The 13245-nt window shown below is 41.7% G+C and overlaps 1 protein-coding gene across 1 annotated transcript; it reads left to right on the top strand.

Annotated features, from left to right (window-relative positions):
- The first annotated feature begins 1153 nt into the window (after positions 1-1153).
- On the top strand, positions 1154-12180 carry sec62 (SEC62 homolog, preprotein translocation factor). Its single transcript, XM_006637686.3, has 8 exons — positions 1154-1223; positions 4179-4287; positions 5181-5286; positions 6285-6486; positions 6873-6968; positions 7711-7771; positions 8837-8956; positions 9837-12180. Exons 1-8 carry the CDS (start codon positions 1188-1190, stop codon positions 10343-10345), a joined length of 1239 nt encoding a protein of 412 aa, XP_006637749.2. The 5' UTR covers positions 1154-1187; the 3' UTR covers positions 10346-12180.
- The last annotated feature ends 1065 nt before the right edge of the window (positions 12181-13245 follow it).

Consider the following 13245-nt stretch of genomic DNA (forward strand, 5'->3'; position numbering starts at 1 on the left):
CATCTCCTGAAAGAAGACGCAATTCGATAGCATAGCTGCGTAGCTCGTTCCATCCTTCTACAAGTCTTTGTGTAAAGAAGAGTCTCCAGTTTTCTGGTTTGTGTAATTGCACTCCCACATGGTTTCCACTTGTGTTCTCTGGTGCGGGATTCACTGCTGATTCTGTGGAAGTCTGCTGGGTTAACGTATTGAGGATTTGGGAAAAAAAAAGGATTGAAAAACACTTTTTGACCTTGAGGTTAGACTTAGAGACAAGCCTTCGGGTGCAACAATTCAGGCTGCTCAACCAGGCAGTTGTCTTTGTCAACAGTTGATTTTAAGGTTGGCTCTGGAACTCAGTAAAAAAGAACCGAAGGACCAGAAATGTGGGAGGCCCATCAGACTGTCATCAATTTGACCTTCACTACATGTCCTTAGATTCATCTGCTGATGGATGGACATGGAGGACCCAGGTTCTACAACAGACGCAAGGCAGGGCATATCCTGGACGGGACACCAGTCCACCAGACGCACTAGTCCACCGGATACACACAGACACTCCCACACTCACGCCAAGGGTGAGTCCTCCCAGCAGCCAATTAATCTACCACAATGTCTTTGGACTGTGGGAGGAAACTGGAGCACCAGGAGGAAACCCACATGAGCACAGGGAGAACATACAAACTCCCAGCACTGCGTCGCCGTGTCGCACTCATCTGGCATATCATCATTGCAAAACATGATTACATAATGAAATGCTGTCCCCTGGAAGAGAGAGTGGAGGAATGAGACATGGGGGCTCATGATGGTGTCGATTTCCACAAAACATCGGTCGACTTGAACTAACAAAGCAAGGTATAGTTATCTGAAGTATACCCTCTTTATAAGAACATACATATTAAATAAGCACAAATAGAAAACATCCCTCTTGAGATATGTAGATTTGATCAACACCGCTGCTAATTGCAGAATTTCACAAGCACAACTAGAGATCAACAGTTCCACCGCGTCTGCAAATGACTTCAGGCTGATTTGACACACTGCGGGGTGGGAGATGAAATGTTACGCTTTGTTAACGGGGACCCCTGGATGGGCGCCCTCGACCCTTCTTTGGGAAAACCCCGCCGAGTGAAACAGGACCCTCTCCTCTCGCCTCTCGCGGGGTTTCGTTTCCTGTCCACGTCACACCGACACAGGGCTGGAGAAACATGGCGGAGCGCAGGAGGCACAAGAAGCGAATCCAGGTATAAAATATAAAAGACAATTGCAAAAATGGGCCTTGTGTGACACGGAAGGTCCAGGTCATGCCGAAAAATCACGAGTTCCTTTTGAGATGGGGAGCTAAACGTTTCTTTTATTAAAGAGGATGAGCCTGGAGGCGGGGACAGTTAAGGGGTTGATATTTTGCAGGAAGTAGTTTAACAATTAGCTGCCGTTGACGAAAATGCTTGGTTTCTGTTTGAGCAGATGGACGGCTGTACTTTAAAATTTAACCGCCCTAGGCACGATTTCGACCATCTAAAAATATATTACACGTCTGTGCTAAGATCTTTGTTGCTTATTTCATCTGCAAATAAGACAAGTGGAGTGCTGGACTACCACTTTGCCGGCGACGAGCGACCAGATGTGTTGGCACTTTTCGGTTTGCAAAACAAATCATAGATGAGCTTGAAAATATTTATCCTAGGTGTCCACTTCCGTTTTGGCGTAAAAGGTGTAGTGTATAATGTATCGGATTTGGATCTGAGATCTTCCCTTCTCCCCCCCTCTCCCGTTCAGTCTGAAAACAGGACAAGAAGAAAACAATTTATTAGGAGAACAGCATTTGCAATGCAGAAACATCTGGCGGCCCGCGAGGGTTTAGTGTCTGCAGCGCATTTTAAAATGTATCTGGTACAGTAGTATCCTGAAAATGTATCTGACGGTAAATGCAGTTTGAAAACACGTATGCAGTAATAAATGCAGCATACTGTTGACAATAAGCGTGACTACCACTCCAGCTACCATGGATTGCAGTAAATTGTTAAAATGTCCAGAGGGATGAATTTCGCTAGGATTCCATTTCCTGTTTCGGCACGTTTCTTAGTATCGTTATTTGACAGCGTGCTCTTTCTTATTGTGTGTTCGCTGAGGTCGATCAGTCCAAGGAACGGTTTGGGTGGTGAAAAGAGAGCTGAGATCTCTGTGATTCAAGCGTTAGGCAGTTCGTGATGCTGCTGAATATTAGACGCCCAGTTTATGTTTGCAAGCTGTGTTTTCAGCTCAGGACTGTTACTTTAAATTGACATCTGCTGCCTTGCTCTCTTTTTTTCCCCCCAGTGGGAACCCTGTTGGTAGTGGAGGTGCCCCTGTAGATGCTAAGGGGCTGGATGTGCTTTGATTAGATCAGTGGTTCCCAGTCCTGCTCCTGGGGGACCACTGGGTCTGGAGGTTTTTGTTCTGGCTGAGCTCTAAATCACCAGAACTAATAGGTCTGTAATTGATCTGCTTGCTTGTTTAGACTCTTGCTTGACTTGTTTCAGCATGCTGGCCTGAGTTTCATAAATACCATGCTTCAGGCTTGTTGTTTCCAACTGTGACATTCAGATCTGTAAGCAGCATCTCCACAGCTTACTTACCCTGCATCCTGACCAAACAGTTCTTAATAGGTGATCACTTTGTGATGAACCGATGATGCACCAAATGTATCCACAATGTGTTTGTTTTCTCTTCTGCGGAGGTCCATTTATTTGCATCTTAGGTAACACACTGGATTGAGAATAGTCCTGCGACTGAGAAATTGGCTCAGGGTTAATACTAATTCCGTGTTTGGCTTTAAAAGTTTAAAACATATTTAATATATACCCCAAATTAAAAAAGTGATCATGTATGGTAATTATCTGGCCTGTTACATTGATTTTCATGCCCTGGTTAAACTATTACAGTCATTTAATGAGAAACCAAGTAAGTAGTTTAGGATGGCTCTGCGCTATGGCTTTAATTCAAGGATTAAGGAGGATGTTTTGGTAAATGTGTGCAGGGCTGGAGAAGTGCTGGATGCGTGGTTTTGTTTGGGCTGCTTGAGCGAGTGAGATCCTGTACGGAGCAAAGAAGAGCTCGTGTCCCGAGAGCACTGGATGGGTCTCGTCATGCCTGAGCAATTCTGTAAAAGGCTTCTTGAAGCAGTTTGCAACACTGTTGAAAGTAAACATGGGTTGTACGTATTACAAGTATTACCTAGCACGTTTTGTATTAAGAAGTTGCTCAAGGGTGCAATCTGGGAATCTTAACTGAAGTTCTCACCAGGATGTTTTCACTTAACTTTTTTTCCCAGTCTTTTCCTTTGACAGGGTAAGTAAGGACAGTACAGGTTTAAGGACTGTCTGTGTGATGTGTGTTACATTTCTGATGCCAGACCGTTAATGAGTTAAGTTCTGGTACTGCAGTGTTGTTTTAGTTCTTAGGCGCTATTCTGCATGTTCCTCCAGACAGCCAGTCTGAGACTAGCACACGCAGCACACAGCACACTCCGCACCTGAAGAAGGCTCAAAAGCCGTTTTTTTTCCTTCTTTTCGCTTCTTTTCAGTGTGGAATTGCCCTCTAGGCTTACTTGTCAGCTTTGCTGTCTGAGAACATGCACTTGCATCGCAAACTTTAAATTTCATTTCCATTAATAGAAGGTGTTCCTCTGATTTGATCTGCTGGTAATGTACGACTTGTGAGCTTCCCGTTTCGTCGCCCCTTGAGAGAGGTTCTTGCTGTGCTTGTTCTTTTCCCCCGATACATAGCAAATCATTCAGGCCCTGCACAGAGGCGTCCTTCTTTGATTCCTTTCCAGGGGTATTAGCACTCTACTTTAACAGCTTTACAAGACAGAACGTAGCGGAGGGAATCAATTATAACAGAAAGTGAGGATAAAAGAACTATAAAAAGAATCTTCAAATGTTTTTCAAAACACACTTTTGCTTACAGTTCTGCATACAAACTTATTTAGGGTTTGATAAATCCTAAGGGCATTGTTTTGACCCAATTCATTTTAATTGCTCAAATTCTGATGGGTTGTAGTGTAAAAGCACGTTATTTTGCTCCTTGGACAAAGGCTCCCTCGCCAGAGTGAAAGAATGAATGGGTAGTTTTCCTCAGTGAAAGTTGAAAATCTCCACAGGTTGAGCTTTTTGGAAAAGCTTTTTGTCTGACCAAAAAGCTTGTGTCTCCTGCAGGAGGTGGGTGAGCCGACCAAGGAGGAGAAGGCGGTGGCCAAGTATCTCCGGTTCAACTGCCCCACCAAATCCACTAACATGATGGGCCACAGAGTGGAGTACTTCACCGGTATGAGTTCTGTCTCCCACTTCTTACTTCCAATCTGTGCCATAGTGTTCTGCTCCTGAAGTGATCGTTTGACTCTTCATTCAGTTGTCTAATTTTTTGGAGGTCTGTCCTTTGGCAGTGTGCATGCAGTATGGCTTCTCTGTGATTCCCTGCTCTAGTTTCTCCAGGGAGTATTTGCAGGGCTGCCCAAATCAATACCTGACAACTGCCCCTCTGCTGGAGTTTGGAGGAGCGCAAACAAGCATTGCACAAAGCGGGCTTCACAGCGTTCAGCACCCGGTTGATTTACACCCTCGCAGTGTTTTCTCCCACTCCGCTGGAATATAGCACTACAGGAGGGTTTGAACAGACAGGGTGGCCAGAAACAGACTCACGAGAAAAGGCGACAGATTTCAGTGGATCCATGTTGGAACATTCAGAGCTGCTAATGACATATCAAGAAAAGGCAGATGGTTACTTGTTGCATTTGAACTGTAACTTTAGATGTAAAGCTGGTGATGAATTTTTAGTCATATTTAGTTGTTACAGGAAAGTAATAACATGCTAATGGAAAACTGCAGATAACAGTATTAATTATTATAATCTTTTATTCTTTAAGGAAATTGTAATGATGTAATCAATCTAGCATTCCAGTGCAATTAAAATGTGTATGAACTTTGATTGAATGGGAATGAAAATGAGTAGCAGAATAGATAGTTATTTGGATTTCTGTACATTCGGCTATGACGATAATGTGTAATAAATGAGAAAATCCATAAAAACCTTTTGACAGCTTAATAAAATGGCTTTTCAATCGGCTGTTTTGCTACTTTGTCTATGCACGATTACTGAATGGAGATGCATAGACTTACAGTTTCTGTGTGTTCACCCCTTTAATTTCTGTGGAATCCCAGCTTCCAAGGCAGTGGACTGTCTGTTGGATTCCAAATGGGCAAAAGCGAAGAAAGGAGAGGAGGCTTTGTTCACTACCAGAGACTCTGTGGTTGATTACTGCAACAGGTAAAGGTGATACTAGATATTTCTTAACATGGAAAAAGCAAATTATTTTAAAATGGCCTTGATTCAAAAATAAAATAACATGGCTTTAGGGTTGTTATTCTAGAATATATTAACTGTCCAGTACAGACTAGCAAGGGTTATCGGTTTCCCTCAGTGTTTTGTCTCTGTGTCTGGAGTTGCTTCTGTGTAGGTTTGTTTCCTGGCCTTTCCTTATACAGATGCTGCATTGTTTTAGCGAGACATAGCACTGAGCCATGAGTCTGAATCAGTGTCTGTGCTGAGAGAGTATCCGTGTGGACAGATTGTGCTGAGTTTGTGCGTGGGGAGCGGGAGGCCATCTCCTCTAGTTTTTTTTATTCGTTCTTATATTTGTTTTTGAGAATTATTAACCACATGGACTATACAGCCGGAGTAAAGTGCTTGAAGACATCCTTCACAAATCTGCCTAACAGGGCTCCAAGAATGATGTTTTTTAAAGGAAGTCATATGAAAGCTAAGACTTTCTTCCCGGTGAAAATACACATGAGTGTAACTTTTTATGAAAAATGTCCCCAGTAGATAGTCTTACTGAGACTAAAAATCTGGTTTCCACGAATGACGTGTTGAAAATACCAGGCTTGCATTTTTATTTCTACTGGACTATGGTTCCAGCCCAGAGGATCTTATTTTAGTGGGCAATATTCCAGTGAAGTACAAACTTCATTAACCATTCTAGTATCTAGTATTTTGTTATAATTCAAAAGCACTATGAGAAAAGCCCAGGACTCCAGATCAGCAGCATGTCTGGCTTTTTGTGTGCTGATTCTGTCCACAATGTCCTAAAACTTTCATGTATTTGAATTTAAGCTGTGTGCCGTTTTTGTAGATTTTAAGTATAACGGTTGTATTCATGCTTGTACTTGCGAGTCTTGTGTCTGTGCAGTGAAATTGTGTACTGGTGGGTTGATCGACCCCCAGCCTCTCAGCACAGACACCCAGCTCTGGTCCTCCTCTGTCAGGCTCCTGAAGAAGCAGTTTTTCCACCGAGCCCTGAAAGTGATGAAGAAGAAACCCGAAAAGGAGCTCAAAAAGGAAAAAGAGAAGGAAAAAGAAAAGGAAAAAACCAAGAGTGACAGTGGGAAGGAGGAGGAGAAAAAGAGCAAAAAGGAGAAAGAAAAGAAGAAAGAGACTGAGGCTGCAGACACGAAGAAAGAAAAAAGTGTAAGAATTTATTTTCAAAATAAATCTTGTGGGTCAAAGGAAAATACATTTGTCACAGCTTCCAAGTCACAGTATAATCACTATTTAGTGTTGTATAGAGTAATGATCCTTAACTCAAAATTTAAAAAGCTTAAAGTACAAAAAGGAAAAGCAGCGCTACATAGTTCTCTTCTTTGTTTGGGTGTTATCAAGAGACAATATTTCATTTGACTGTCTGCCGTTACTTATTTTTATAAAGCCTCTTTAAATTACTCTCAGCTGTTTTTTAATCACATTATATTCTACACTTCAGCTATAGTGTACATATTATATACTGTATACATAGTACTATATAATGACTGTAATATTGTAGTAGACAAGAAGTCTAAACACATGAATCCCTTTAGGATGAAAGTCCAGGAACTCCAAAGAAGAAAAAAGAGACCAAGAAGAAATTCAAGCTGGAGCCACATGAGGACCAGCTGTTTCTAGACGGCAATGAGGTCTGTAGTGGGACATGATGCTATTGTTCAGGGACAAGCAGAGGTGTGTTCTACTTTTAACAGTACAAAGTGAGGGAAGGCAGAGGGCAGAGCAGGCATTGGAGGTGAAGGAGCAGTTAAGGAGAATGAAAAGAGTGAGAATGGGTCTGCTGGATGACAAGAGAAGGGCTGAAGAGATTCAATCTGAACAGTGAAATCCGTGGAAATGTGCTGGACTTTTAAAGCATGTGATGTCACAGGACAGAATGTTCTTGTTTTATGTCTGTACCATTTCATAGTTAGGGCTACACTACATTCTACAGCATTACAGGATCAAAGCTGATTCTTTTTACACCAGGGATTTTGTGACCTTTTTGTGCCACATAATAACTGTTACTCTGTAAGTTATACTCTGTCCACCACCAGTGGATGTCAAAGATGCATATCAATGTGTTTGGTTAGCCTGCTGCACATAAGGAAGAGATCACAGAGCTTTCTGAAGGTGGTTGTGACTTACATATACTTTAAATGAATAGAGTACAAACTCTTGTGAGGTTCCTCTATAATTTAAAGTATGAAACAAAGCATAAAGCACATAGCTGACCAAATAATGGTGAATGTGAATGAAAAGGGCACATTATGTTTTCTAGGTGACTACGGCTTCATGCCACAACAGATTTTTATAAATTAAGTTCATGAAGTCCAAATCCTTTTTAAATCTTTTTTTTTTCAGTGGATTACTCCTGAATTTTTCTCTCTATAGGTATATGTGTGGATTTATGACCCAGTTCATTTGAAAACATTTGCCATGGGACTGATATTAGGTGGGTATTGAACTTACCAATTGAGATGCTTAGTGATTAGTGAATGATGAATCAATTTGGGTTGCTCAGGTCAATTTTAATGTTGTGTTCTATGATTAATGGGTCTGGGTTTCCCTGTGGTAAAACCGCCTACTCCATAATAAACTGTTTAAATGGGTTGTTTTCCTATAGGGAATATCAGTGCCCTTGTGTTGGAAATTAAAGGTGGAATTCTTGCTGATTCCTGTAAAATAATTAAATCTTCATTCAAGTACCTTTATCTGTTTTTTTTGGTATATTTGATTAGGCAATAGTGGTTTATTTTTAAGTTCTCCTTCCTGTTTAAAATGCTGAGCTGCCTGAGCCCGGCTTTATTCCCTCTTTGATCAATGCAAAACCTTGTGCAGACGTCACCAGTATCTCCTCTGAGTAGAGCTTCAAAATGTAGAGGCGAATGAGTAATGAAGCTTTTCTTTGTTGAAAGGCAGGGCGCCCCAAAACCCATCCTTGGGATTCCTGTATCTGCAGGTATTCATTCTAGCCCAGCTCTGTTGCTTAATTAAACCCGAAATTGAATAATTTCGTTGCTTACGTGGAAACCTTCCTGCGGGGTTTGCAGGACTCATGAAATATTCTGGCCTGGCGGGGTGGTGTGAAGAGCAGCGCTGCTGCCTCACGGCTCTTGGGTCCTGGGTTCGAGTCGGAACTGTGGGGTGTTTGCTTGTTCTCTCCGTGTTCATGTGGTTTTCCTGCCATCTTCCAAAGACGTTGACTAGATGAATTGGTATTTCTAAATGTCTCCTGTGTACAAATGAGTGCGTGCCCCGCTATGCACTGATGTCCCGTTCAAGACATGGTCCCACTTAATAATAAGAAAAGTTGCTTACACTTATATAGCGCTTTTACAGGTAATGGGGACTCCCCTCCACCACCACCAATGTGCAGAACTTAGAACCGTATGCTTTCAGGACAGGCTACGGGGTGTCACACTGCAAGCCCTGAGCTCTAGAATTAAGCAGCTCTCTTCTAAGACATACGTGGAAATGGCTTCTGATGGATCTGTCTTGTTTTTGTTCTCTGTGGTAGTGATTGCAGTCATCGCAGCCACCCTGTTCCCTCTCTGGCCAGCTGAAATGCGCGTTGGTGTTTACTATCTGAGTGTTGCAGCAGGATGCTTTGTTGCCAGTATACTCTTACTTGCAGTCGGTAAGCTGTCTCACCTTTTTTCTCCCTCTGTGTAGGCTTAATCTGTACAAAGACACAGTGGTCTTGGAAGTAAGGAACTGAAACAGCAAGGAATATTTGTGAATTGCTCTTTTTGCTGCCTTGTTAACTGTTTAGAAAAGGGATGAATTGATTATCCTGATACAATATTTAAAGTGTACTGGTTTGCTCTCTACCTATAAGGTACATGGAGGAGCATACAGGAAGTGGATTAAAAAATGATAGAAATAGCTGGGGAAATGGAGAACACCAGCTCTGCAAGTGCCTCCACACCAGTGTGAATTGTTAATTAAGCAAACTACATCCCAGTGTGCTAAGAATAATGTCTGGATGCATTTGGTTGACTATAATTATGATTAGCATGTCTGCAAGAGGAGACCTCTGTGACTTTGAAAGAGAGCTCATTGTTGTGGCACATTTCACAGGAGCTTGTGTGAGCAGCACCTGCTGACATTTCACACGAAACGTTGCCTTAAGTGATTCGTGTGTGGAACTGTGATGGAAAGACATCATCAGTAAAGGGCAACATGATGGCCCAATACCCTGATGAGAGACTTTACATTGGAGTTTCATTTCTTTCCCACTCCCTGTAGGTGGTCGCTCATCTCTGTTGCCCTTAAGTTCTCATAACTGTATAGGAGACATCCTGAATAGTAGCTATTCTTTAAAAATAAATTCCGGAAATCGTGGGAATAGATGTTAGGCACTAAGCAGTACAGAAGGGTCTGTTTTCATCTCCTTGCAGTGCAGGAGTTTCCATCCTGTTGGAACACAACCTATTTAGCCAGCAGCCATATTAAGAACGTCCTGTACAGAGCCCTTGAACTGCGTGGTCATCCTGCTGTGCTTTCTGTCTTCGCAGCGCGGTGCATCCTGTTCCTGATCATCTGGGTGGTGACGGGCGGCCGCCACCACTTCTGGTTCTTGCCCAACCTGACGGCTGACGTCGGCTTCATCGACTCCTTCAGGCCCCTCTACACGCACGAGTACAAGGGGCCGCGCTCGGACTCCAAGAAGGCCGTAGGCGACAAAACGGAGGCGGCGGAGGCGGCGGCGGGGGCGGGGGCGGGGAAGGCCCAGAAATCGGACAGCGAGGAGAAGGAAGGCGAGGCCGACGAGGGGGACGGCAAGGCGGGGGTTGTTGGCACGGCGGTGGAAGGCTCGGGGGCCGAGCGGCAGTCGGACACGGACAGCGACCGGCGGGAGGACGAGGGATCGCAGCACAGCAACGGCAACGACTTCGAGATGATCACCAGGGAGGAGCTGGAGCAGCACACGGAGGAGGAGGAGGAGGAGGAAGAGGAGGGTGAGTACGAGGAAGAGGAGGAGGAGGACGACGACGAAGCCAGGCCTTTACACACAAAAACTTAAACAAAAAAAGGTGCTCTCCACTGGGACTGCGAATTCCGACTCGCAGAAGAGAGAAGCTTTCCTATGTTGGGTGATCTTCCAAATATATTGAAACACGTGGCAGTTTTGGCTGAAAATAAAAACACAAAAAAATAATGAAGATATAAAAGCCTTATTGTGATATTGAATTCCTCCCACTGTCAGACCAGTCACACTATTTGAAGTTTGTGGTTCTCCCGGGGATAATGTTATTTTTTTCCTTTAGTCCTGTTTCTCTGTTGTGCTGGTTTTGTGTTCTTTAAAACCGTACTTGTTTTAGGAAACTCGTGAACTTATAGCTGTGATACATCAGTATTCAGTTTTCTTGGTTACTTTGTTCATTTAGCCCCCTCAGCTGGGCACATATGCAAACTTTTTCTTTGTGTTTTTCTTTGTGTAGCTGAGCAACCGTAATTGTACACTTATTTTAAAATGTGTCTTCTGTATCTAAAATTTAACCATTCCGAACACCAAAGCAATTGGTTGAATGATGCATAACGGTTGTTCGTGCATTTAGAAACCAACTAAATGCTTGTGTTTAAGTGATGTTTACATTCTGAGACCCTTTAAGAAGAAAGTGTTGTAGTTTCTCTCATCTTCTCTATTTTGAAATTAACCCCAGAAGTGTGTTAAAATCCACAAAATCTTAGTTAACAGGACAAAAGTGGGTGAACTGAGCTGAGGGGGCTGTATGTAGTGTAAGCATAACGTAGATCCACTTTTAGGCAAATTGGCAAATTGTAATTTCCGTGAGCATGCGAGACTTGTTCATTACACAAAGTGACCTGGTAAGTCTATAAGTGTTAAATAAAAAGCACGTGTAAAAATGAGACAGATTTCTGATGTGAATCCCCTGCCCTCTTACCGGTATAGACCCAACTGTGCAAACTTCAGACGCCACTGCCTCATTGAAAAGATTAGCCATCCTACAACAGCCTGATGTACTGAACAGCCAGCAGAAGGCAGAGTCAATCATGTATGAGTGCATGCTGCATCTCTCATCTGCTGATGTAGTTTGGCTACCTTCAGGAGTTCTAACAGTGGCGCTTAAATAGACGGTGACATTCCATGCAGTTTGGTGAGGCTTATGTGAAGAAACATTTTGGCCAAAGTGAAAAATTCATTAGTGAACTGTTCAGTGTTTCTGGGTGGTCTCCTTGTACCTGTGCCTTATGGTATGGATATAAAAATGGCCCAACGCTAAAAAGCCTGACTCATAGTGACTGTAAATGCAAAAGTCTTTCAAAAATCAGATTTAAGTTATTTACAAAAAAAGTACGGAGACCTAGTTTCCATTTTATATGGCTGAAGAAGGGGCAGCAATGTCAATGTTTGTTGGTCACCAACATTGAAGATCTGTGTTTTTTGTGCATAAGTACATTTAGTTTTTCCATTGCCAATAGATAGGGAGCGTCTGACGTTGGGTATAAATCTGTCTTAGTATAGTCTGGAATTTGGAAACTGTGTTTGGAAAATGTCTTCTGTCCCATTTATACAGGTCACTCTATTGAGAAGTGTGGGTGTAGTTCTTAATCCAAAACAGTCTGGTCCCATGTGTTCAAACATCATTTACTTGAATAAAATGCCTCAATAAATCATTTGGTACTGATGAAGCCCTTTGCAAGAAAGTAGTTTTTTTATCTTGCCTGGGGTTGGATGATCATATTCCAGTTCAACCACTCAGTAAAGAGCATAGTAAGCTGTTTTGAAAAGCTGAAATGGAAAAAAGTCAAGTCTTGACTTATTTACATGTTGAAAATTGGTTCTGCATGGAACAATGTTCTGAATTAAAAGGCAGGATAGTGCCAAACACCAAATGTTATTAAGAATATGTACTGATTTTAATTAAACGTAAATCAAAATCATTTGATGTACCTTCTGATGCACATTGCTGTCCGCTAAAACAAACATGAAATTTATCATTAACTAGAATAATCTAAACCAGTCTCTGAGAGATCACATACCAGAACAGATATTTCATTGGACAGTTGAAATATTTATTCTGCACATTTCCATTTCATTCTTGTTGCACATTTGGGTCTTCATGGCTTAAAAAATCCTCATGTTTTCTCTCCTGTACAGTACTTCAGAATTTGTGATTTAACAGTTTTAAATTGGTGACATTTTAAAAATATACCAGCTAACCCCAAGGAACTGTGGATAACACTTCACAATGCAAGTAGAAAGTTGCCAGTCTGGGAGGCAAAAACTCTAGGGCATCGCTGAAAGTTTTATTTTGACAATATTTTGTTCAAAATATCCTTAATATCAATTGGGTGGAAAGTAAAAATGAGCCTGTTCTTGAAACTGCTGTATGTAAATTTATAATGATTTACCTGCTCATTTTTTTAAATAAGGATACTATTTGGAATATCAAAATATACCTTAAAATTAGTAGCATATTTAATACTGGGGTATTTTTAAATGGTATAAGGATTGCCTGTCTAGAATTTTATTGTATTCATTTTTTGTAAATGGTTCTTCAAATGAGCAAAAAATAATCTAAACCAGACTAACTAACCACAAACTATTACTGCAGACTGTAATAGTGTTTAGGTTCGTTTATAATTGAAACAGCTGGTAATTTTGCAAATGCTGTTAATCTGTTAATGCATTGCTTCCAGAGCAGTTACCATAACTTCATCTTTTTATGACAGTTCAGTCATGGTCAAATAGAACACCAAACAATTCAGGTGTTCAGGTGGCATTTTAAGACCTGTTCCAACAATTTGAAAATATTTGAAAAGTTATAGCAAGTTATATTCCTTCGTTTTCTTGTTTACATCATCCTAGTCTTTGGCAGGTTTTTTTTTTATTTCCATGGTTTGGTTATTTTGCCCACTCTTAATAACTGCCCTTCTGTTCAGACATGCCAGTCAGTG

The sequence above is a fragment of the Lepisosteus oculatus genome, chromosome 13 (genome assembly GCF_040954835.1).
Source record: "Lepisosteus oculatus isolate fLepOcu1 chromosome 13, fLepOcu1.hap2, whole genome shotgun sequence".
Lineage (NCBI taxonomy): Eukaryota > Metazoa > Chordata > Actinopteri > Semionotiformes > Lepisosteidae > Lepisosteus > Lepisosteus oculatus.

What these genes read in the sequence shown, in the direction of transcription:
- sec62 (XM_006637686.3), top strand. Translation starts at nt 1,188, where the DNA reads ATGGCGGAGCGCAGGAGGCACAAGAAGCGAATCCAG. An exon ending in ACACGAAGAAAGAAAAAAGT is followed by an intron (nt 6,487 to 6,872) that starts GTAAGAATTTAT and finishes GAATCCCTTTAG; the next exon opens with GATGAAAGTCCAGGAACTCC. An exon ending in TGCCATGGGACTGATATTAG is followed by an intron (nt 7,772 to 8,836) that starts GTGGGTATTGAA and finishes TCTCTGTGGTAG; the next exon opens with TGATTGCAGTCATCGCAGCC.